This window comes from Cygnus atratus, chromosome 9 (assembly GCF_013377495.2).
Source record: "Cygnus atratus isolate AKBS03 ecotype Queensland, Australia chromosome 9, CAtr_DNAZoo_HiC_assembly, whole genome shotgun sequence".
In the NCBI taxonomy this organism is placed as follows: domain Eukaryota; kingdom Metazoa; phylum Chordata; class Aves; order Anseriformes; family Anatidae; genus Cygnus; species Cygnus atratus.
Window position 1 is genome coordinate 25,255,831 of NC_066370.1, and position 23,020 is coordinate 25,278,850.

A 23,020-nucleotide genomic window follows, 5' to 3' on the forward strand; every position below is an offset into this window, starting at 1 on the left:
TCCGGCCAGAGCCCCGGTGAGCCGCAGGAGCCGCAGGAGCCCGGGCTGCTTGGCTACGTGGCCAGCGGGCAACAAGCCAGGTAACAGCTCCACGGCTCGGCTCGTAACGGGGCTTCACACAACGCGCTGCTTTTGCCAAGCTCTCCTGCTCGAGCAAGGAGGAAGAAGCAATAACAGCGTAAATGTAAAAAGTCCAGTTGCTTAAAAACTTTTACCAACTGGCTATTGTCTAATATTATCCCATAATAATATCCCCTCCAAAACTTAACACAAGAGGGCAGCACAGTCGAAAAATAAATTGAAAGTGCTGCTCCAGCCCCGGCCCCAGCCCCGCACCAGGCACCAGGGGCGCGCTCATCCAGAGGTGCCCGCGGTGCAGGGACGGGGCCTCCCTTCGTTCCCTGTTCATTTTCCACCCTTGTCACAAGAGGACATCTTGCAGCTCCTCTGCTTCCTTTCTTTATGCCAAGGCAGCCCTCAGACAGAAGAGGCTGGGTGGGTTCTTGTCTGGGAATGGGATCCTCCCAGCGACAGAACAGCATTTGAAAAATGGCACGGAAAAATATTTAACCTTACAGGTGATGTGAGCCCCTAACAGCGCGTTGTTCAACCCGACAGAAACAAGGTAAGTGGGAGCTGGGAAGCAGAAGAAAACAATCCCCATTGCCATTACACACGAGGCACCTCACACCCGGCAGGCGCTGCCGGACTGCAGCGCGCTGGTCCTCGGAAAGCTGCAAGAAGGGGGGAGTTCGCCTCTGAAATCCTGACCCAGGTGAGGTCGCTCAGCCCCGCTCAGCACCCAGCTGCACAAAGGAGCCTGCCCTGGGTCTAGGTGTTAAAGCTAAAGGTAACGGCTGGGGCTCCTGGGGCGTGGTGCTGGGCACCGCTACCAAGAACAAGATAAGCTGCCTTGTATACATGAGGATTCTCGTCCTATTTATGGGGAAAAAAAAAAAAAAAAAGCTTGGCAGAGGGTAGTTTACACTGCCAATCTGGAGGTTATTGTGAGATTTCTCCCGAAGGCAGCGACAAGCAGCTAAACATGATGAAGCCTCCATTTATAACCCTCGGCGGGCTCTAAAAGCGCAGCGTGCCTCCTGCACGGGCAGCTGGCCTCGCGTCGGGAAGGCAGAACTGCTCCCGACGGAAACATCGGCTTGAGGGCTCCTTCCCCCAGGGAGGAGGAGAGTTCAGATGCCAGATATTGTTTTCCTTCTTTTTTTTTTTTTTTTTTTTTTTTTTTAAGAAAAAAAGGGCTGTGGTGTGAAGCTGTAGGGTGATGCTGGAGGGTTTCAGTAGGGTGATCCTGTAGGGGAATTCCTCCCCCTGTAGCACCCACTTCTCACTGCTTTGGGTTTTCTATTTTTGCTGTACGATCATTTAGGAATTTTATAAGCATTTTATCATACGCCTCTTACGCATTTTGGTCCACAGTTGTTTTCATTTCTCCCACCTCTACTCCTTTCAAGAAGAACTGGAGTCAGCTCAGAATATATGTATATTTATACTCTTGTTTACCAGATCCTTCACCCTTGGGTACGCCTCTGGGACAGTTTGTGAACAGCATCCGTCTGGACCACTCAATCTGCTCGCAGGATGGCAGAGATGACAGCACTTCAAGGAGAGGCTTTTTCAAAATGACTGCTCCGAGCCCCGGCAGGCAGCCTCCAGCAGCGCAGTGTCAGCTCGGGAGCCGCTCCTGTCCCCTCCTGGCGCATTTGTGGGGCCGTGGGCTGAGCCCCCCCTGCCCCAGCCAGCGCTGGCTCTGCTCGGCTGGAAGCGTCGCTCGGGGCGAAGAGAAGCATCTGCTGTCACGGCCAGGGGATCGCATCTGCAGCCGGAGTAACGAAGCGTGAAGGGTCAGGAACAGAAGCGCCCATCTGAGCAGACCGTGGATATCTCCTTCTATCAGAAAGGGGACGCTTTTCCAATGAAATTTTTTAAAGCCCAGAGCTGACAAGACTCATCACGAGAGGGAAAAGAAAAGCAGCAGGTCTTTCGCCAGGGGTTTGAGCGTGTCTGGACTTCAGTCAAGTGTCACCAAGCCAAAGGACGCCTGTCTGGTGCTCAGCAGCCCCAGCGAGCTGCAGCGCCCGGTGCTGTGAGCTGGGGTTCATCCGGACAGCTTCCATCCATCCCCTCCGGTAGGCAACGGGTTCCTCGGGCGTGCTCCGGGGTCGATGCTGCCCGTCCCTGTCCCTGTCCCTGCCCCTGTCCCTAATCCTGCCCCTGGCGCTGCGCTCACTGCCCGGCTGGGGCCCCGCACAGCCCTTCCTGCAGGTGCTCGTCCAGCAGCGCTGCACACATGGGACACGGTGGGCTGCAGGAGTTGGGAAGCAGCTATTTACTCGTGGGAAAAGCATGGCCACTTAAGGACACCGAGCATAGCTGGGATTATGCCTTGTGAAGGTAGCTTAACACTTGCTGCGTGTGCCAGATATTGCCGAACCGACAGATGGCTCAACAGATGCTCTGGGATGGAAGTGGCTTAGTAGGTGAACCATAAAAAAAGCACGAAGTACATAGAAAGAATAAACACCGCACCATTCATAACAAAAACGTCCCTTTTCTCACCCTGCTCCAAGTCTCGCCAAGCCCCACGGTTCACACGCTGCTGCCAGGCTCCAGCACCGCGAGCAGTATCCGTAGCTGCGGGCGCCGGAGCTCGGCTGCGCTGCGCGTGCATGGACGGCGCCTCCACAGCTGGCGGAGCTCAGAGGTGCTCCTGCCCCCGCGACACGGCACGCCACGCGCCCTGACCTCGCCATGCACTGCAGGTCTGTGCTGCCTTTAGGGTCCCAGGCATGTTCCTGCAGCCACGGCTGCTGGCACGGGGTCAGGGCCGGGGTAACGCAGCGCTCCCGGGGCCACCGAGGTGCTCGTGCCTCCTGGAGCCCGGGGGGCGGCCAGGCCCCCGCTGTGTTTGCCATGTACTCAGCTGTGACAGCCCTGCTGCCTGCACCTCTTTCTTCTGCCTGTTTGTTACGCGGTTGTGGAGCTGATCTCCCCCTGCCACGGCGTGCACAGCTGCGTCAGCTCCCACCTGAGAGCAGGAGAAATGGGAACTGCTCCCCATTAAACCGTGCACTCACCCCATAACGTACCGGTGAGGGCTCCTGGCTAACCAGGGCACACGGCCACTTACACGATGGGCAGTTATCAGCCGAGAAACATTAGAGGGAACAGACACCGTGGCTCTCATGCGTTCCTAAATATCTGCCCCCCTCACCGAACTGAACAAGGACCGTTCCCCCCAGTTGCCCAGAAACCTGGGCAATGCCCCCCCAACAAGTTCTCATTTCACACCACGCATCAGAGGAGCCGCCTGGGATCACACCCGGCATTTTCACATTGTGAGGAGCAGGCGGATCCAGGCTGCCTGGGGACAGGGATGGGGACAGGGATGGTGCAGGCCCACTGCCCTCCCCAGAGCTGGCTGCAGCGGGGCAGGGGCGCACAGGTGTCATTTGGCACAGAGATCTGCTGAATGCAAACACAAATTCATTTCAGCTTTGTCTGAAGCAATTGGGAAAAGGAAATTAAGGAATGAACAATGTTAAGGGCACCACTGGGATTTAAAGAAAATTTCAATTCCCATTTAAGAGATACAAATTCCTTCCATTTAAGTGTAAATATATAGGACTCCAGGATATCATGAAGCAGGTATTCTGTATTTAAGCTGCCTCGCCTGAATATTTAATAAAGATTTGCTTTTCATTTCCTACCATCAGAGGCATAAGCCTGTAAGCCAGGATCAGTCGCTCGAAAACCTCCAGCTAAAGCTCCCACTAACCTTCCATGGGGGTGTTGTTGTCGGGCCGGTTGGCGAAGACCACGTCCACGTACTCCAGCTGCAGCCTCTGGAGGGAAGCCTTTAATCCTGCAAACGGCAGAGCAGAGAGAAGAACCCCCGGGGTCAGCGCAGGAGCACGAGGGGGGCACCGTGGTGGGGCTGGGGACGGCCTCCTTCACTTGTAGGTGTATGGTTTGTATCTGGATGCACATATGTGTATCTGTGTATATGAATATATACACCCATATGGTGCATCAGAAGGATACTCCGCATCGTGTAATGTTGCCCCATATCTATTCAGCCATTTAGGACTAAACGTGGTAATTTGTGCTTCTGTTTAATTACACCGAGATTCGGATGGGAAGACGCCTGCATCACGAGTGCCCGCGGTGAGCCAAAGTGGCCGAGTGCAGGTTTTGTTTCAGAGCTAATCTAACACCCCAAGGGGGGTCACCTCCCATTTAAAACAATAAATAAACCCTAATTGCTTGCTAACAACCTTGCTGGGGGCGCGCTCTGCCCCCTTCACCTCCCTGCCTGCCGGGCTTCCTCGGCTTCTCTGCGAGCAGCTGACGGGAGCCGGCATCCAGAGCCTACGTAGGTATGTGCGTGTGTGCAAGAGATAAAAAAGAATTCCTAACGCTTATTTTCTATGAATCTTCCCAGGAACAAAATGTTTTTTATGAATGTTCATGAAGAACAAGCCAAAATAGAGCAGTCTGAAAACATTCGCTGAATTCTGAGATTAAAAAATGGCTGTTTTTGCCAAGTGTATTTATAGAAAATAGCTACCACTGACCTTAACGTTATTTGCTACTTTTGCTGCGAAACCATTCCAACTGCTGCCAGGATTTTTCTGCCATTTCACGAAGCAGTTCCTCCAGGAACGGGAAGCGGGTGGGCTCGGACTGCCCGTGAAATGGCTGCGGTTCCCCCAGGCACCCCGGGTGCAGGGCCAGCGGCCCAAACACTGCACCACGGGGCTTCACTCAAAGGGGCACTGAATAAAACGGGGCTAGAACCTTTCCCCAGCACTACCTTAACACGGAAGGCACACGCTAATGCGGCTGAACTCCGCAAGTGTGAAGTGATGGAAGTTTTCTAGGGCAGTTGCTCCTCACTCGAAGCGCTCCCCGTTGCAGCTCCGCCCGCCGAGTGTGCTGTGGCCATCCATGCTCATCCCACAGCGCCCGCTCTGCACAGCGACAGCCAGGCTGTGGTGTGGGCAGCACTGAAATCCCGGGTAAGGGCAGGTAAAGCAAATATACCAGTAATATATTCCATATAACCTATTTTATAAGATAGCAGCGTGGCAGAGCTGTCCCTATGCCTTCTGTCTGGAGACTGACACCACGGTACCTAGCATGGACGAGCCCGAATTTTCCTTTCCTAGCTGTTTCTGGCAGCAAACACTGCCTCGTGCAACAGCCCCGGCAAGCAGTGCGGGTTTATCCCACAAGTCGGGGGGCAGGGGCAGCAGGGAGGGCTCGGCCTGACCCTGGCACGCTGGGCACGGCTGAGCCAGGCACGCCACGGCCGGGCTCGGGGAGCTTTGACAGCTCGTGCACAGCTCCAGGGGAGCCTCAAGTGCTTCCCACGCTGCTCGGTGCCAGCAGACAGAAGTGGGTCAGACAGCAACGAGAGGCGGCTGCTGCGAGCCGTGCCGCGGCGCTGTGAAGCACAGGTGCACAGCCTGATGCTCCCTCGTGCCCCGTGCGACCACGGCGAGCCTCGTCCCACGGCTTTGTGCGGCTCTTCCCCCGCACACACCCGTCGTACCGGGGGCATTTATCCCGCAGCAGCGAGGAGGACACGGCAGCGGGACCCTGCAGTGGTGGCTGCTTTTTGGGGAGGGCCGATTGCCCCACAGCCCTGCACACACACCCCGTCAGGTGGGACGGGGCAGGAGCAGCCCCTGCCGTGAGCCCTGCCGGGAGGCACGCTCTCACCGTAACAAGGTCACAGCTGACGCTGCGCATCCTTCCCACGACAGAAGCGTGTCTTTTACAGGCGCTGCTCTGTTTGTGCCCTGCCTGTACAACGCCGTGCCACGCACCCACCCCGCATGGAGCGGGGGCACCGCGGGATGGAGTCGCGGGGCTGCGGGGAGCTGTGGGGAGCCTGCTGGGGTGACCCGGACCTGTCCCGACAGCACAACGCCCGGCCCAGCACCCACCTTCGATGATGTGCTTCCGCGAGAGCCCTCTCTCCGTTTCAGCCCTGCAAAGACAAAGCGGGGACACACGGTTAGGGGTCCAAGGCACCAGCCACCAGCGAGAAGCGACGCTTGAAACGCCCCCAAAGTGACAGCATTGGCCTGGGGAGCAGCAATGCAGCCAGGTGGGACGGGTGCCAAAAATCCCCATTTCCTAGCCCTACGGTGGGAAGCAGGGAGCTGTGCTGCACCTCCACTGCCGAACAGCGAAATGAACTTCAGTGCAAGGGGGGGAAGATCAATTTAATCACTTGCGCATTATCTCTGATGACAACCACCCAGACACTAGTCTGCAAACTAACATTAGGGGTGAACCTCCCAGCGGGTCACAGTGGGGTCTGCCCGGGGGGGGCCCCCCCAAACCTGTCTGCCCAGCGCCAGCTCCCAAAAACCCGGCCACAAGCGCAGCGAGCAGGCAGCAGCCCCAGCCCTGCGGGGGCGAGCACCACCCCGAGTCACTGGAACTTACTTTCCACCCCAGTACAGCTTTGTTGTGATGACCAGGCTGGACCGCCTAGGAGAAGAAAAGAAAAAACTGTTAAATAAAATCGTCACAGAAAACCCACGCAGCAGCCCGCAAAGCTTCCTGCCCATCTGCCGAGGGCACAGGGCACGGATCCTGAGTGTGGGGTGTTCCCTCAGGCATTAAACCCCGGGAATGATGCATTAGCCGAACTAATCTGTACACCCCAATGTGATATTAAATCAAATATCAATCATTCGCAAACTACTTTGCTGCATAATTGTAGGTGTGTAGCACAATTTATCTGCTTCTTCGCTAGATGCGACTTCCCTCTTCCGCAGGACGCAGAATGCTTCACACCGAGTGATCACCCCTGGAACAGGGGCACGGATTTTGGGAGAGCACCGCTGGGGCTGTTCCGCGGTTGCAGGCTGGCTATGACACACATAATCTTTAAAGATTATGTAAATGCTCTTAAAACGACACAACGTATGCTAATGCGCTTCATTTACATGAGGTATCATCTCCTACCAGGCTGCCCAGGATGAAGGCCCATCACAGCTTTGCATTCCTAATACACAGCCTTCTGTACGTGCGCACAGACCCGATGCACACATCATCTGTCTCGACGTACCGTGCATGGAAATGAGGACAAACACCCGGGGAAGGTAACTGCTGTGCACAGACAGGTGGTCCTGTGCCATGGTCAGGGCAGCACCAGTCTCTGGACAACCTGCAGGTGTCCTGACCTGCTCAAACCTGCATTTCGGGTCAACCACAGCAGCCTCATGGAGTCAGTGTGTGCTCCCAAAAAGCACAGAGCGTTTTTGTTCTGCGGTTACAAGGCCTGGCTCCGGAGCTGCCCCCCAAGCAGCCCTGGTGCTGCCTGCAGGCAGCAGCGCTCGCTCCCGAGCCCCGCACAGCACCGGCTGCGCAAGGACCGGGCGCATTCCCCTGTGCCCGAGGGTCCCTGCGGCGGTACGGTACCTCCAGCCCTTCTTCTTGAGGATGTTCCCCAGGATGACCTCGGCCCTGCACAAGACAGAGAGAGCCCATCAGAGAGGAGAGGCGCGAGGCAGAGCTCTGTGACCGCCCTGGCCAGCACGGTGGTGCTGTGCCAACGCCAGCAGAGCCGCTGGGCCCCGTCCCTGCACCCCGCTCCACCTCCCACGCCCAGCACTGATCGGCCAGTGTCAGACACGTTACGAGGGGATTCTTTTTTTCTTTTTGTTTGGTCCAGCAATGACACCAGGAGCATTATTAGCTCTCTGCAGCTAGAACTGCTCCTCCCTCAGGGAGCTGCGTTGCAGAAGGGTCACCGCCACGGGCCGCTAATCCTCATTAAGGCACGCACCAAACTGTCATTTATTCGGGACACTTTCCCCCCTGTGCCGAGAGTGAGCGCTCATGGCAGCACCAGTCATACATCTCAGCTGGGTGCGGGGTCATTTTTTAAGAGTGCTCCAAAAATAACATTTTTTAAATGGGATTTCCCAAGCAGAGCCACGGCCGGAGGCACAGGGAAGGAGTCGGACGGAGCCCTGTGGAAGGGACCCCTGGCGCCCCGCACCACAGCAAAGCCGGGGACTCACTTGCCCGCTGCGTACACCTCGGCCGTGTCGAAGAGGTTGACGCCGCTCTCGTAGGCGATGGTCATCAGCTGCTCGGCCACCTGCAGGGAGCAGACACGGGGCTGAGCGCGGGCACCGCTCGCAGCCCTGGCAGCGCCTGCGCCGGACGTTTCGCTCCTCGTTGGCGCAGGAAGAGGCACCAGTGCCACCGTGCCATCCTGCACAGGATTCGTCCCTCGGATCCTTCCCTCGGATCCGTCTTGGGAGGAATTAATCTCTTCCCAGAGGGAAGTCCTGTGCTTGCTAACAGGAAAGCAGCCAACAATTTAATAGGGCTGCAGAAATTGCTCTGCGGATGTATGGGGTTTAGTGCAGAAATGCGTTTAAGTCTTCTTTTTTCCATGCATTGACTAATTCTAAACAAGGAGAGCAAGTGAGCCAAATTTGTCATTGAAACAACTCTTTTTGCTTCAGCCTGCAATACTGAGAAACAGGAATAAACTCAGCCCAGTGATCTGCGGCAAGCAGAAATACCCGCAAAGGTCAAGTCGCTTACAAAGAAAAAAAGGTTTGAAATCAGAATCCTGGGCCTCTTCCCTGCTGCAGAAGTTATTTTGGGATTTTCTGCTGCAGCACTACAAGGCAGGCTGCTGGAAGGTTTGCCTTTTTTTTATGAACAGCGTTGCCAGTGTACCTGGCAGGCAGCGAGGTCCACGTGCTCTGCAGCACGCGGGCAGGAGCACGAGCAGAGGCTGAGAGCCATCTGCTGTGGGCCGGGGTGGGGAGGAGACCCGAGCACGTTTCCGTTTGTTTCATCTTATTTTGGAGAGAAAGAGAACTAAAATGAACTAAAATCATCGGGCAGCCCTCTGTGAGATGCTGCGCCCCTGGTGTTTATGGCTGCCGCAGATTACACACGTTCTGCAAAAATAGAAGTTTCCCAGTCCTGCTCCAGGAGTGGTGCCGCTGCCAACGGCACGCACGGAAACGTCACTCCCAGCAGCGGGGAAAAGCTAGTTACAAGGGGTAGATGTTTTTATTAAAGCTCATCTCTGGAAATGTCAGATTCATTAGGATTTTTGTAGCAGAAGCCAGGATTTGTATTCCTTTGCGTACCGACTCTGCCATTTGCTGTTACCAAATCAGGCTCCTGTAATTTGCTGGCCACAATTTCATTAAAAACCTATTCTCATTAGCTTTGCTTCATGCATCATACTTAAACCAAGGATTACTTACCTCATCTGAGATTTGGCCTCCAAAAGTGACCCATGTCCCTAGAAAAAAAACAAAATAACTGGTTACTACCAGAGAGGTTCCTTGGTGTTCAGACCCACCAGGAGGGACTGACAGTCGTGTGCAGTTGGAAAACGTTCTGATGGTGCTGAAACTTGTCATTTAGGGAACGAAACTCTTCCCCGACCACAGCTAATCCTGCCAGAATAACTAAATGGTATTTTTTACTAATTTTGCGTTTCCTTCTTCCAGCCCAGGACGTGCAGCAGGCGCAGCTGCAGCAGGAGCTGCGGAGCCGGCCCCGCGCTGCCCAGGCTCTGGTGCCACGCAGCACCGGTACAAGTGAAAATAGGCTTCGTTTTGTCATTAAGCGTCTCTGAGCAAGTGAAAAAAAAATCTAAATGAAGACCGATTTCCATGTTAAAGCCTCAGAAGTGTTATTTTTACCGGAATACATTAAAATGCATTTCTTCTGAAAATAAAAAAAATGTGTTGAGACTGTTTGTCCCGAAGTGATTTTTTTGCCTAAATACGCACGCAGGTCCCAAGCACAGGTAAGAAGAAGAGGGGTTATTTATGCACCCAGTGGATCACAAACCCCACACTCCATGTACCTACAAACCTGTGCCACCAGTTGTGCCCGGAGCACCACAAAAGGTTTACAGGGACAGCAGCAGGGGCACCCCGAGCCCCCCAGCCCCGTGTACGACACAAAATGCCCGCGCTGCTGGGGCACGAGGAGGCTGGGGGCTGCAGCAGGGGTGCTTTAAGAAACCCTCACAGAAAACACAAGGCTCCCTCGGCATTTCCAGCAGCGGCTGTCAGATCGAGGATGATTCACAGCCCAGCCAAGAGGAGCAGCTTGGAAGAAAAATACACTAGAGAAAAAAAAAATAAATCCTAACCCTTACTTGTCCCCCTACCAACAGCCATTTCCCGTCGGCCCGTCCCGATTAGCGGTGTGCTCCCACCCGGGGGCCCTGCGGGAACGCAAACGACGAAAAGACAAAAAGACTTGAAAAAACATTATTTCCAGTGTGGGATCTGTGGTGGAGCATGGGCATGGCCCAGGGCACAGCCGCTCCCCTTGCCCACGGTGGAAAGCCTTTTCCAGCTGGGTGCCCTCAGCTCCCGCAGAGGCATTTCTGCATTTAAGCCAGATCCGGCTCCGTTTCCATCACAGCTCGGAGCCTCGCGTGGTGTGACTATTTCTGGGTTATTTGCTGATGCAAAATTCACCACTTGATAATTCCACTGCCGGCAGATGTGTCACCTCTCAGAAAAATAAAAGCACCCTGGCTGGGAGCCAAGGCTCAGCCTCCTGCGAGGGTGATTTTCCCCCAGCCTGCTCCCAGCGAGGCCGATGCCACGCGGAGCCTCCGGCTCCTGGCACTGGTCTGGGTGGGATCGATGGTGGGTGCTCGGCCCTGCCTGCTCTGCACCCCGCCTGCTGTCCAGGGCTGCGTTTCCATCATTTGCAGGGCTTGCAAAAGTTCTGCCCCCGAGCGGAGTGAACAAGGTGCTAGGGGAAGACCTGGCCCCTTCCTGCTCACACAACTGCTGGGTTCGTACCTCGTCGGGACTCCGCCGTGAGCAGCCTCTTCTTTTGGGGAAGATCGCTGAGCCTTCGGAAACTTTGCTAAGCTGAAAGTGGATTCTTACTGAGGAGAGCTTAGGGAAGTGAACTGGTCTTCTGGGGAGCCGCACAAGAGAACTGCTTAGAGAAGTGTTCAGGCTGGCACTGAAACAGGCACGGGATGTGTCTGCGGTGGGAGAGGCGACCGAGCCGCGCTGCAGAGGGAGCCCCCCCGCCTGTAAATGTCACCGATCCCCAGGCCCTGTCCCCGGCACACCCAGGGCCCTGGGGACAGCCTGGGGACACTGCCCGGCTCCTGCCCTGTGGCGCTGGCCCCGTGCCTGCCCCAGCACCCGGCCCCACAGCTGTGCTGACAGAGGCCCGATACGTTCAGATATACTCAGATATATTTAGACGCCGCTGCGGCCCCACCTGCTCGCAATCACAGAAACGCTCGGCAAGGCGATTTTCTCCTGCCGCTGCTTCCTCCCCGTAGCTCTGCCTCCGCCCCAACATTTGCTCTTGGCGAAACTGCCAGGACGAAAAAAGCCTGCTGTGCCCAGCGAGGAAGTCCTTCGCAAGTCAGGAGCTATTTTAACCAGAAGAGCTCTTCTTGCCGGAACAGGCCTTATTTTTATGACTTTACAACTCAGGGTGACTTTCACATCCCCTCTGTTTTAAAATCAACTCTCAAGGCGCTGTGGAAGAAATGCACTTCTAAGCACTCTGTGAGTGGTGAGCCTGCCACCGCAGGGAGCACCTGTGTGAGCACGGCCCCGCTCCTGCCCGCTGCGGGAGGCGGCAGCAGAGGATTTACACACGCAGCTGTCACTGCACACACGTCCTGCAGTGCCCAGAGATGCCCTTTTTGATGAAATATTGATAGGATAAAATATTGATAAGCTATTCGTCAGTTCTCGGATCGGTACGGAATGGAAGCAGTGAGGTGCATGCAGGGGAAAGGGAAAGGGAAAGGGAAAGGGAAAGGGAAAGGGAAAGGGAAAGGGAAAGGGAAAGGGAAAGGGAAAGGGAAAGGGAAAGGGAAAGGGAAAGGGAAAGGGAAAGGGAAAGGGAAAGGGAAAGGGAAAGGGAAAGGGAAAGGGAAAGGGAAAGGGAAAGGGAAAGGGAAAGGGAAAGGGAAAGGGAAAGGGAAAGGGAAAGGGAAAGGGAAAGGGAAAGGGAAAGGGAAAGGGAAAGGGAAAGGGAAAGGGAAAGGACAGCTGCAGGGCTTGGGGCACAAACTCACCCAGGCCAAGGCACGAAACTCGCAGTCCGGATTTCCCAAGGTTTCTAGAAAAAAAAAGAAAAGAAGAAGAAAACAACGTTAGACCCTCAGGTGTGCATCTGAAGCACCCGTTTTCGTGCGGGGGGGGGGCGGGCAGATTTCCACCGGCTCAGGCACCGCCGGGCTGCTGGGGGCCAAAGCAGGGGCTGTAACACACACACACGCCGCTCCCCTGCCTTCGCTCAGCACTCCTGGCAGTAACCCTGGCTGGGGCACTTGCCTTATTCAGCAGCGTGCCCTTCATTCCCCTTCCCACTCGCCAAAGCGCCCCTGTCCATCCAGCTGCCCCAGAAAAGCCCCGTCCCCTCACCTCCCCGTCCCCCTGCCGCTCCCCGGGCTGCCCTGCACCAGCCGCAGGGGCTGTTCTGGTGCTCCCCCCGCAGAGCAGGGCTGCAGACAAGATAATTAGCCGCGAGGCCGTGAGACGTGCCGTACATGAACCCCCTACCCTAACGTGAAGCTGGCGCGGCAGCACGAAATGCCCCGCTAATTATACCCTCCTGCTTTAACCTTCACATCACAGCCGGATCTGTGCAATTTTTTTGCCAGATCGAGGTATAATTTGGGGGCCAGCTCTTTACCTTCCGCTGCAGAGCGCGGCGAACAATTACTGCACTTTTTTTTTTGCTGCTGGTAATGAATTATTTAAATCCAAAAGAAAGAACAGGACAGAACCCCCCCAAACGCTGACTTATCAGGGCCTCAGCTGTGCTCAGACAGCGAGAGAGCGCGTCCAGCCCCGCCAGCCCCAGGCTCACAGCACATTTGGGGCAGGCACCGACCTGACACCTTTTTATAAGAACACTGACAGACCCCCACGTAACAAAACCCGCTGCGTGCAGGGTGCTGGCACAGGCGATGCCCGTCTCCCCCTGCCCAAAGCATAACCCTAAAAAAGTTAGGGTTATGCAGCTGCAGCTGCCTGGCGCTCCGGCCAGGGATGTGCCGTTCCGGCAGGGGACATGACCTGGGGCTCAGGGTCAGGAGTGTGGTGTAACTCCACGTTCCAGCCCGCCCAGCCCAGGGCCCTCTTTGAGCAGCCAAGGGGTGCTGCACATTTCCAGCCCCATTCCCATTTGGAAAGCACCTCTTGCTCCGAGCTCCACCCGGCTCCTCGCAGGCTGCTCCTCTAACGAATCTGGGCGGAAACATCGCGTTTGACTTTCCAAAAGCTGTCCTTGCCGTTTACTTAGCGTGCACACGACCGCGGTGCTTGGAAAAATTTATGTCTACGCTAAGGAGCCAACGGCGGAAAACGCCAAGTCCTGTTAGCGCAAGATCCTCCCCGCAAATTGAGTTCAGTAGCTGCTCGGCTGGAGGAAGGGGGCCAGTACATCGTGCACGCATCAGAAATTCAACTCCAACCAAATTCACTTGATGTAAAAACGGGGCAGCTTACCCTGTGCATTTTCCATAAGGTTTGGCACCGGGTCCAGATGAGCCAGGCTGAAGCGCTCTCAGGTGCGGTTTGCCTCACCCTGCAGCAGCTCAGCAGCACTCTCCTTTGTTCATACACCACTTCTCACTGCTCTGCCTGGCTTCTCCCACCTCTGACATCTTTTTGCAAGGCCGGAGCTCTGGACGAGCCCCTGCCAGCCCCTGCTGAGCGCAGGAAGGTTGCACTGGCTGCTGGCTCCGGCTGCCTGGGTGCAGCACGGGGCAGCCTTCAAACTGCTTCTAACCGCCTGTCTGAAACTGCCTTGGTTTGCTTTATCCCAAACCTGCACCATGAGCAAGGCCTGAGAAGCGTTCCACACCGCCTCCCTGACTACTGAAAGACAAAGCCTAAAGCAAAGCAGCTACATTTTCAGAGAGAAAAGAGAAAGAAGAAGAAAGCAAAACAAGAACCTTCCTGAGAGCCACCTCCTCCAGACATCACTGCTCTAACCCAGTCCTGCTCCTGAGCGCAGCTCACAGGGACAGAGGGACGGCACCAGGACAGGGGGACCAGCCACCCAGCACAGATGCTCCTCAGAGCAATGTCCCTAGGAGGAGCAGGACGGACCAAAGCCAGAGGGAAAGTGCTTCTCCCTGGGTCTTTGTCCCTGCACTCGTTACAGGATAGGATGCTCCAGGCTGCAGCAGTAGTTAAGAATTTTTCCTCTCTAAACTTCGCAAGGTTTACAGCTAGGCAGAGGTGGAAAGATGCAAGTTTGCAAGATGCAGCAAATTTTATGGTGTTTGGATTGAAAAACGCAGCGTTTTGTCAGGATGCGACACGGTCAGCGAGATGCTGCATCAGCGCGCCCGCGGCGGCCCGGCTCCTTGCCGGCGGTAACGCGCCTCCCATCCCGCCTCTACCCCATTCGTGTCCCTGGGGATCGAGAAATGCATCGGGGCCCTGCGCAGCCTGCACTTGGAGGACTGATTTTGTCCAGCAGAAGCCAATCGGGAGGATTAATTTAAGTGGACCAAAGCGCAGCTCCAGGGAGCACCCACAGCTCACGGCTGGCTGCGGAGCAGTGAGAAGCGGCAGCTGCTGCTGCGCTTTGCAGGTGGGCCGAGCAGGGAGAGCCCTGCCCGTGGCCGCACCGAGAGGGAAAAGCCCTGCCCGAGGGGCAGAGCCCCCCACTGCACCGAGCGGGGCTGGCCGTTTGCTGTCTGTCTCCCACACGTTCCTTCTGCGGGACCTAAATCTTGCATCCTTCCCGTCCGAGGTGAGCTGCAGCCCCTGCAAACAGGGGGCTCCGCGCAAGAGGGGGAAAAGGCCCCCAAAGCCAAGCCGCGCACGCCCGTCTTCTCTCCCGGTGCACATCAGAGCGGCTCCCGCAGCACTGGCGGCTCCGCCGGGTTGCGCTGGGGCAGCGGGCGCAGGAGGGGAAGGCCTGGCTCGCTGACAGCACAGCTCGCAGCTCCGCGACGCTGTCGGGAACACACGGAGGCGCGGGAGCAGCACACGAGCAGGGCAGGCCTTTCCCTTGACCAGGCTTCCTGAAGGCGAGGGCACGCTCGGTTCCCGGGGAAGCGCCCGTGCCATCAGGCTCGCCCCAGTGACCGCTCCCCGTGCCCACACCTTGGCCCCGGCCCCACTCCTCGGCGGCGGCTCCAGGCCCACCAGAGGCTCGGGGGAGGCACGGCACGGCACGGCACGACCCCTCCGTCCGTGCAGCACCCGGGGTGCGAGGTGGAAGGAGGAATTTCCGCACGGAAAAACCCTTCTCGAAGTCCACAGGGCCGACGGGAAAGTGCTGCTCATTTGTAACCGCAGAGGGAAAACCAACAAAGCCAAAAACCTGCCACGCAGTTCAGCTTTTTAATGCACGCAAAATTATCCTCATAAAAGATAATTTGGTTCTGGACCTGACTGGGATGCTGAACAAGCCTGAATAAGCAAAACCTTCCATTTCTGCAAAAGTGGGGAAAAAAAAAAAAAAAAAAAGTTATTTTGCTTGTTAGCCATTTTGCTGCGAGCAAAATAATGAGCGAAACCAGGAAAAATACGAGGCGGAGAGGTGTATCGGATTTGAAAGATGTGTAGGAATTGCTTACTGCACGTCTGAAGCCACAATTGTACATTCATGAGAAAGGCAAAGACGGCAGCTTCTGACCTCAAGAGCTTTCTGGTTCAGCATCAGGAAGTTAAAAAGCAATAGAAACGGGAAGAGGGGGAATAATACATTCAGCAGGAAATCCAGAACAGAGACGAGGGTAACAAGAGGCACCCGGGATAAAGGCTGACTGTAAGAATTCAGGGGGAAAAAAATCACGTTTTTTCAAGAATCTCAGGAACAAAGGAGGCTGAAATCCCTTCCCAGGGGATTGCTCTTTGTAACGCGGCACTGTAGGAAGATTAGATTGTCTGAAATAAATGTTAATTTTAGTTAAAAAGACAAGAAGGCTTAAAACTGAGATGAATATTCGGCGATGAAAAGCGAGAATAATTTGATCATGCGGCAAGGCTGAGCCCGTTTAACTCCTTCTGGAAGGACACGCGACGGGAACGAAGTCCTACAGCACCGCTGGCTGCCTGTGCCTCGACGGGCGGTCCTGCAGCTAGACGGAGGGGGACGCGAGGTGGTTGGGAAGCTCCCCCCGGGCTGCTGGCTGTGCTTTCAGAAGCCTCATCCCCCCAGAGGACAGCCCCTCCTGTACGCCTGCGGCCTCCTGCTTTCAGCCGTGCCCCCCACCTCGCTGCGAGCAGCTCCCCGCAGGGTCTGACCACAGCTTTCTGTCCCCTCAGTTCCACCCCACTGCTCCGTCAGGACGGCCTTTTCACCGCCCTAGCTACTTGCAAGCTGCTTCCAGATCCCCTCTGCTTAGGAAGCATTTTAAGCTTCGAGCACCGCTAAACCATTTCTTGCTCAAAACCCATCCCTCCCCGCGATGCCACTGTCCCAATTAACTCGGGGGCGTACGGGGCAGCCCGTTATAATCCCCTGTTTGCCAAACGCCCAAGCTGAGAAAAACCTTTCCAAGTGAAGCTGCCCCGGCACGGGGAGCTCTCGGCCCCGTGCCCGGACACCTCATTTAGCACAGGTACAGCCACGACGAGATCTGAGAGCACGGCCCTCGCTGTCCTCTGCCTCCAGCCAGCTCCTCCTTCACATGCTTTACGGCAACTTTTAGTTTAATTATTTCCTCTGAAGGGTAAGTGCTGACGGTGCAGGCAGAGCTGAGCGAGACCAAAGGGAATCTGTAATTCATTGCTCCCTTTACGGGCTGCTGCGGCGGGCCCAGCCTGGGCCGGGGCAGTGGTGAGGTGCGTGGTCGTGTCCTGGGGACATCCAGAGCTGCCAGCGTCCTTAATTAAAGGAGAGGGGGAGGAAACGTGCCTGAGGGGCAGCCCGTGCCATACGGCAGGAGTGGCACTTGTCTCCTGTGGCACGGGGCAGAAAGCGATTGTAATTATTCGCTTTTAATTAACTCTAGCGCAGGGAAATGGGTACGGGCACCCAGCGATGGCTGCAGTGCCAGAAGCAGCCACCCCACGGGGACCAGCCCCACACCGACACTGCCCCCAGCCCATCTCACCCCACGGGCAGGGGCACCCAGCCCTGGCAGCCCCCCACGAGCCCAGCACACCCCTCCTCACGCTCCCAGAAGCTGCAGGGCAGCAAGCAGCTCTCCTACACGAGGCAACCCACACCTGCAGCCCCTTCTGGCAGTGATTTATGGTCTGAGCCTCCTGCGCTGCTTAATCAACTCATTAACCCGCAGCTGCTTCCCGCGATGGCAAAGGGACAAAGCAATCGGAAGAAAACACACGCTGGTTATCCAGAAACACCCCACTGCCACCCCACCGCCCATCCCTCACCCTTGCAGGTGGTCCACAGGGAGCGAAGGCAGCCCCAGCGGGCGGTCCCCAAAGCAGCGCTACATTCAGCTGCTCTTTAATGCTCCCTTTTTGCCCACCTCCCTCTGCCAGCCCCCCCACAGGAGCAGCGCGGCCCGGCGGGGCTCCCTGCCCCATCCCCAGCTCCCCGAGGGCCAGCACCGGCGCTGGGTGTTACGGCGGGGGGCCCTGCATACGCCCCGGCTGCAAATGGCTCAAAAGCAGCCTTGTGTTCAGGAGAGGTGGAAAACGAAGAGCGTGAACCTTCACAGCAGAGACAGTCAGGCTGCTCGGGAGCTGGAGCTGCCGAGGAGCTTTGCTTCAGAATCTGGTTAAAGCTCAGCTGCTTCCAATGGTCCCACCTGAACAACACGGTGAGGGGAACCAGCCTGTCTGTATTCCTATCCATCCATCTTTCTGCCCATCAGTCTAGCTACCCATCCGTCCATCGGTCCATCCATTCACCTGTCTACTCATCCACCTATCCATCTACCCGTCTATCTATTCACCCATCCCTCCGTCTGTATATCCATCAATCCATCTATCTACCTATCCACCCATCTATCTATCAGGAATGAGACAGAAAAAGTGTATTTTTAAGGGAGAACACAAGTTTTGTAAAGAAACCTATGCGCTACCACATACAGTGACGGAGGCATTTCAGGCTCCACACCCACGGAAGAATAACCGACGAGCTCCACAGAAATCCAATCGTGCCGATCTTCCCTTTTCCCACCCCCAGCCTGATTGCCCTGCGTTGGAGTTTGTGCCCACAACGGCCAACCCTTACCAGAAGTGCCGGATGGAGGAGACGCATCCTGCCTGGGCCAGCCCCCCCCCGATATGGCAGCAGGTGGCCGCCGGGACGAGGACGCCGTGTCCCCAGCCTCAGGGCCAGCAGGGAGGGTGACACGGGACGTGCATGAAGCGGGATCCAGCCCAGCCCTCTCTGGCAGACAGATGGACTGGGTGGGACACGAGGACGGGGTGCTGGGTGGGCAGACCCTCGGGGACAGCCTCCTGGGGTCCTGCTGGAGGCCCCCACCCAGCCCTTCTGCCCTGCAGCAGCCCGGCCCCCCGTGCCCGCGAACATCTGCATGGGGTGAGCCCGGGGCTGGGGCTAAAGGCCCCCGAGCCACCCGGGTAGGCAAAGTTGGGAGAACCAAGGCAAGGCTTTCCTGTGTGCAAACAGCAGGCGGTTTGGCTTATTGTTACAAAAACGTACAAAAATGTCACCGCTCCTGAAGCTTGCAGTGGGAAAACAACGTTGCTTAGAAACATCCCCATTATTGCTTCAGAACAGCTCCTTTTTGCACAGAAAATGAATAAAATATGTAATTTGCTCCCTGAAAAAGCAGTGCTGCACATCCCAGCCAGACCTGGCAAAAGCAAAGCCCGCTCCACGGTGGTCTCCCCTCCAACACGGGCTCCAAGCCTCTCGCCAGGCACTGGGTTCTGGCCACTTCCCCCTCCCTGCCAAAGCCTGCTTCTCGCCCCCCTGTAATGCCAAATCTCTGCGGGGTGAATTCCCCTCCAAGCTCTCCACTTCACAGTCCCCAGCACTTTTCCAAGTCCGCTTCTTCCTTCCTGCTGCAGAACTCCTGCAGGCCCCGGCGGCACCTCGTGCACACACTCCCGGAGCTGACGTTGCACCGCCCCACGCCCGCCGGGCAGGCTGCAGCCCCGGGGTTTTGCTCCCCGACATCCACCAGCATGCCTTTAACCGGACAGAACAGCTCAGCCAAAACTTACTTCTCCACCTCCTCTTTTAAGGAAGCGGGCAGCAGGAGAAACCTGGAGTGTGCGGGAGGGAAGGAGGTGGGCTGAGCCCTCCCAGCCGACAGCGCAGAGGTGCTCGGCAGCCACCAAAAAGCAGCCTGGCGCTTAGCCGACTGGTTTAAGGCTCCCGCTTCCCTCCGCTGGACTCCCCACACCTCTGGAGGCTGGCAGCACGCTGACAAGTTTGCAGGCAGAGTCTGCAGAAAAAAAAAAAATTAGCCGGGAGCACGGCACCGGCCGGTTGCTCGCGGCGAGAGAAATGGAGCCGGAGCGAAGCTGCTCCGCTGGGGGCCCCGGTGCCGCCCCGGCACAGCTCGGTGCAGACCTCCCGTCCTGTCCTGCGGCAGCGCCAAGGCTGCTTCGTGTTCCCATGGGTGGTGTGGGGAAGAGCGAGGCTGGCCCGGCCTCACCCCTTCCCAAGGGGAAGGCGCACCCGCCAGGCTCCCCGGGGGGGCCGCAGGCCGCTTCCCCGAAGCGCTCTCGGCACTTCTGAACGTCCCCGCGCCCTGCAAGCACCGTTTGTCACGGCTCATCACGCTGCAACAACCCCGAGCGCAAGTTAGCTCTGCTGCTGGCAGAGGGCAAGGCAACGCAGACGTGTTAATTCTCTTCTTTAATTAACTTCAGCGCCTTCCTGCCTCTCCCCTTAGATTTAATCTTGCCTCATCAGCTCAAAAAGAGCTGCAGAGTTTAGGAAATTGCTGGGTGCCCCTCCAGCGAGCTCTGCTGGTACGAGGGGTGTCTCTAAGTGGTGTGGGTGGGAAGGGAGAAAAATAATGGTTTCTGACTCCCATTTTGTGAACAAAACACTTCACAACAAGCACAGCAGTTTCCTTTAAATTACAGCCCGTATTAGCAGTAATTGCAGCGATGCAGAACCTCGGCTTTCCACTCCCTTATGTATTTTAAAACCACTTACTGCCGCAGAGATAGCGAAGCGAGGGGCTCCGTGCAGGCCTGGATACCAGCACGGCCTCGGCAGGCGATAGCCACGGGCAGATGCAGAGCCCACGACACCCTGCTTCGTCCCCTGTAGTCCTGCAAAAACCAGCACAACGCCCCATCGGCCCTGTCCCTTCAGCTGTTCCTCCAGTACCGTTTCAAGGCAGCATCGTGTTCTACACGTAAAACGGGTTACTGCGGGAAAGAGGTTAAAACCTTTGACTTCGGAAAGCAAGAATCGTGGTTTTTAACCAAAGTCTTAAAAGAATCTTCCCCTACTCTAATGTAAACCACACTCCTGTCGGTGCCCCAGAAACGCTCCCTGTTACTGCGCGTGTCTGTGGAACTGGGGCTGCTCGGGTCAGGGCACCACGGAGAGAAGGAGCCGAGGGCACCCTTCGAGCCTGAAAGCTGCAGCAAGCACATGGGTACCCCTCTGCCTCCCACACTGCTGACATTCACGCAAAGTACCCACCCTCGGGAACAGTTTAACTCCGTCTGCCAGTGGTAAGGTGCACAGAGGAGCACACAAAGCTGTAGAAGATGCTGGAGCACTGCAGATCATCCACCAGACACCTGAGCGCGCTGGGAACGAGCACTGGGTCCCTTGGCTGAGCACTGGCATTCTCACAGCTGCGTTATCGCCCAGCCCCACGCCTGCGGTGCCTGACGTGCTGGGGGATGCTGCCTGGCAGTCGCTGCCTGCTGCTCTGCAATCTCTTCTACCTGCGGTGCTATAAATCCAGCTGGATCCGATTCGAGCCCTGCTTGTCCCCGCAGCCCGGTGCAGGTGCTCCAGGAGGAATCACAGCTCGCAGTGGGTGTGAATCCAGCTCCGTGCCCAGCCAGGCAGGGGGTGGAAAAGGATTTCTGGGTGGCAAAAGCCTGAGACACGTGGCCGGGCTCGTGCTGGAGAAGCAGGAGCCCAGGGACGGCTGGCACAGCACGCTGGGCAGGCAGCACAGTCCTGAGCACCAGGGCAGTGGGGTTCCCGCTGCGTCCCCGCTCGCCAGGAGCCCTCCTCCTCCCGAGCACCCTCTCTCCCCTTTTCGCCTTCCCGTGCTGCTGGGGAGGTGGTGATGGCTCCCACCGCTGCACGTGAGCCGCTGCACAGGCGTTAAGCATTAGGTCAACGATAGAAAACGGGGGGATGCGATGAATGGGATAGCTGCAGAGGCAAGATAGGGAAGGATCGATCAGCTGCTAACCAGCCGCCAAGCGAGGAGGCGGGTGCTGGGAGGTGGGAGCACCGGCTTGGCATCAGGCGAGGCAGAGCCGAGGCGCAGGCAGCGCGGGGACCGGCAGATGTCTAAATGGCATCTGTGCCCCCTCCCTTGGCTCCCGTCACACTTTCCAAATCATCTCCATTACTCGCAGGGCCACCGGGTGCGTAGGTGGCCATCTTAGCTGAAATTCCCCAGAATTTTTTTGGCTGCCTCCTCAGGAAAGTTGTGGATGACGCATTAACATGCAGATAAGGGAAAGTGAATGGGCCGCAGCCAAGCGCAGGGCCCGCGGCGGGCGCTGCTGGCAGCCACATGGCGCTGCCAGGCCCCCAGTCCCACACCGTGAACGGGGCTGGGCACGCAGCACCCGCTCCAAATGGTGCCCAAATGCCTCGTGCCCTCTGCTGCGGCCGTGGGGCGCAGCGGGGTGGGTTCGGCACCCTCCTGGCTCTGGGAGCGAAGAGCAAAGTGCTGTCACCTTCATGCCTGGCTTTGTTCCTTGCAGAGTGGAAAAAGCTTTGCTTTCTTCCACCCCCTTGCCCCCTCTCTTGTTGCTGGCTCCCCCCCAGAAAAAAAATGTTTTCCAAAAAATCTGGGGAGCTGTTGCACGGCTGCCAGAAGCCCCCACAGGTGCCCCTGTCTCCAGCACCCTGCGCGCAGCAGACACCAGAGCACCGCCTCTGGCTGCCAAGAAGGGGTTCCTTTCCAAGCTGTCCCTACAGCTTGCAGCGTACAGCGGTAATCTAACATAAAAATAAGTCTGCTCGGAATTCAATTTGGATTCTGCCAGAGCAGCCATGCTAAAATAATACTTTTAAAATGTTTAAAACTGTGCACTTCACTAGCAATTAAGTTAGCGGTGTTTCTACATCACCTCTTTTCTTCCATCCATTTAGGCATTAGATTAATGTCGTAATGCAGCCTTTAAATGGAAAAAATCCCAATGCAGGAACAGCCCAGGACCAGTTTTAGCAAGCGTTCACTCCGGTAGTTCCGAGAACTGATCCGGAGAGCCAGCACATGCTGCCTGATGATAGAGAGGTGGCCCGCAGCCATCCAGCCTGCTCCAGCCCCGCCACAGGGGACACTTCTGGTGGCACAAGGCGCAGGCAGGTGACGGCCGCCCAGTGCCGATGGGGACGTCCTGCTGAGCTCCCCAGGCACCGGTGAATGGGCAGAGCCTCGTGGGGAGGCTCCGGCTGGGCTCAGGCACAGGAGGGCACCAAAACACCCCAGCATCGCCCACCCAGGAGTGCTCTCACCCGCGGCCACGTCTGCCCATCGTGTGGCACCGCTGCTGGCACATTTCGAAAGCCTGTCGCAAGAATACCATTGCATTATTTAAAAGCCTCCTTAAAATATCATAGCTTTGACTCTGCTTAAGAAGCCACCTGCATAAAGAAATGTCAAGTGTGAACTTCAGAACATCGGCTGTCCTTGAGTTCAGCCTGGCTCCCCTCAGCTCACCTCTCTCGGGGTTCAGATGCGAGTTTGGGAATGGCCCCGGCCCCGGTTCGCTGCTGAGCCTCCCGGTGCCACCCAGTGCCACCGCCCCGCAGCACCAGTGCCAGCACCCCGGGGGGGTGTTTCTGTCCCACACCTTGCACAGACACCGGGACAGAGCTGACCCCTGGGGGGCCAGGGACACGGCGGACACGGGCC

At 56.8% G+C, this 23,020-nt stretch overlaps 1 protein-coding gene across 1 annotated transcript in view; it reads right to left on the reverse strand.

The window, feature by feature from the left end:
- KCNAB1 (potassium voltage-gated channel subfamily A regulatory beta subunit 1) overlaps nucleotides 1-23,020 on the reverse strand; it is a 33,006-nt gene that overhangs the window by 5,028 nt on the left and 4,958 nt on the right. Inside the window, exons 2-8 of the mRNA XM_035566461.2 lie at nucleotides 12,101-12,144; nucleotides 9,282-9,319; nucleotides 8,067-8,146; nucleotides 7,462-7,506; nucleotides 6,481-6,525; nucleotides 5,973-6,016; nucleotides 3,797-3,883 (exon numbers count right to left, since the gene is read on the reverse strand). Coding sequence (XP_035422354.1) covers nucleotides 3,797-3,883; nucleotides 5,973-6,016; nucleotides 6,481-6,525; nucleotides 7,462-7,506; nucleotides 8,067-8,146; nucleotides 9,282-9,319; nucleotides 12,101-12,144 — 383 coding nt within the window. The remainder of the gene's footprint in view (nucleotides 1-3,796; nucleotides 3,884-5,972; nucleotides 6,017-6,480; nucleotides 6,526-7,461; nucleotides 7,507-8,066; nucleotides 8,147-9,281; nucleotides 9,320-12,100; nucleotides 12,145-23,020) is intronic.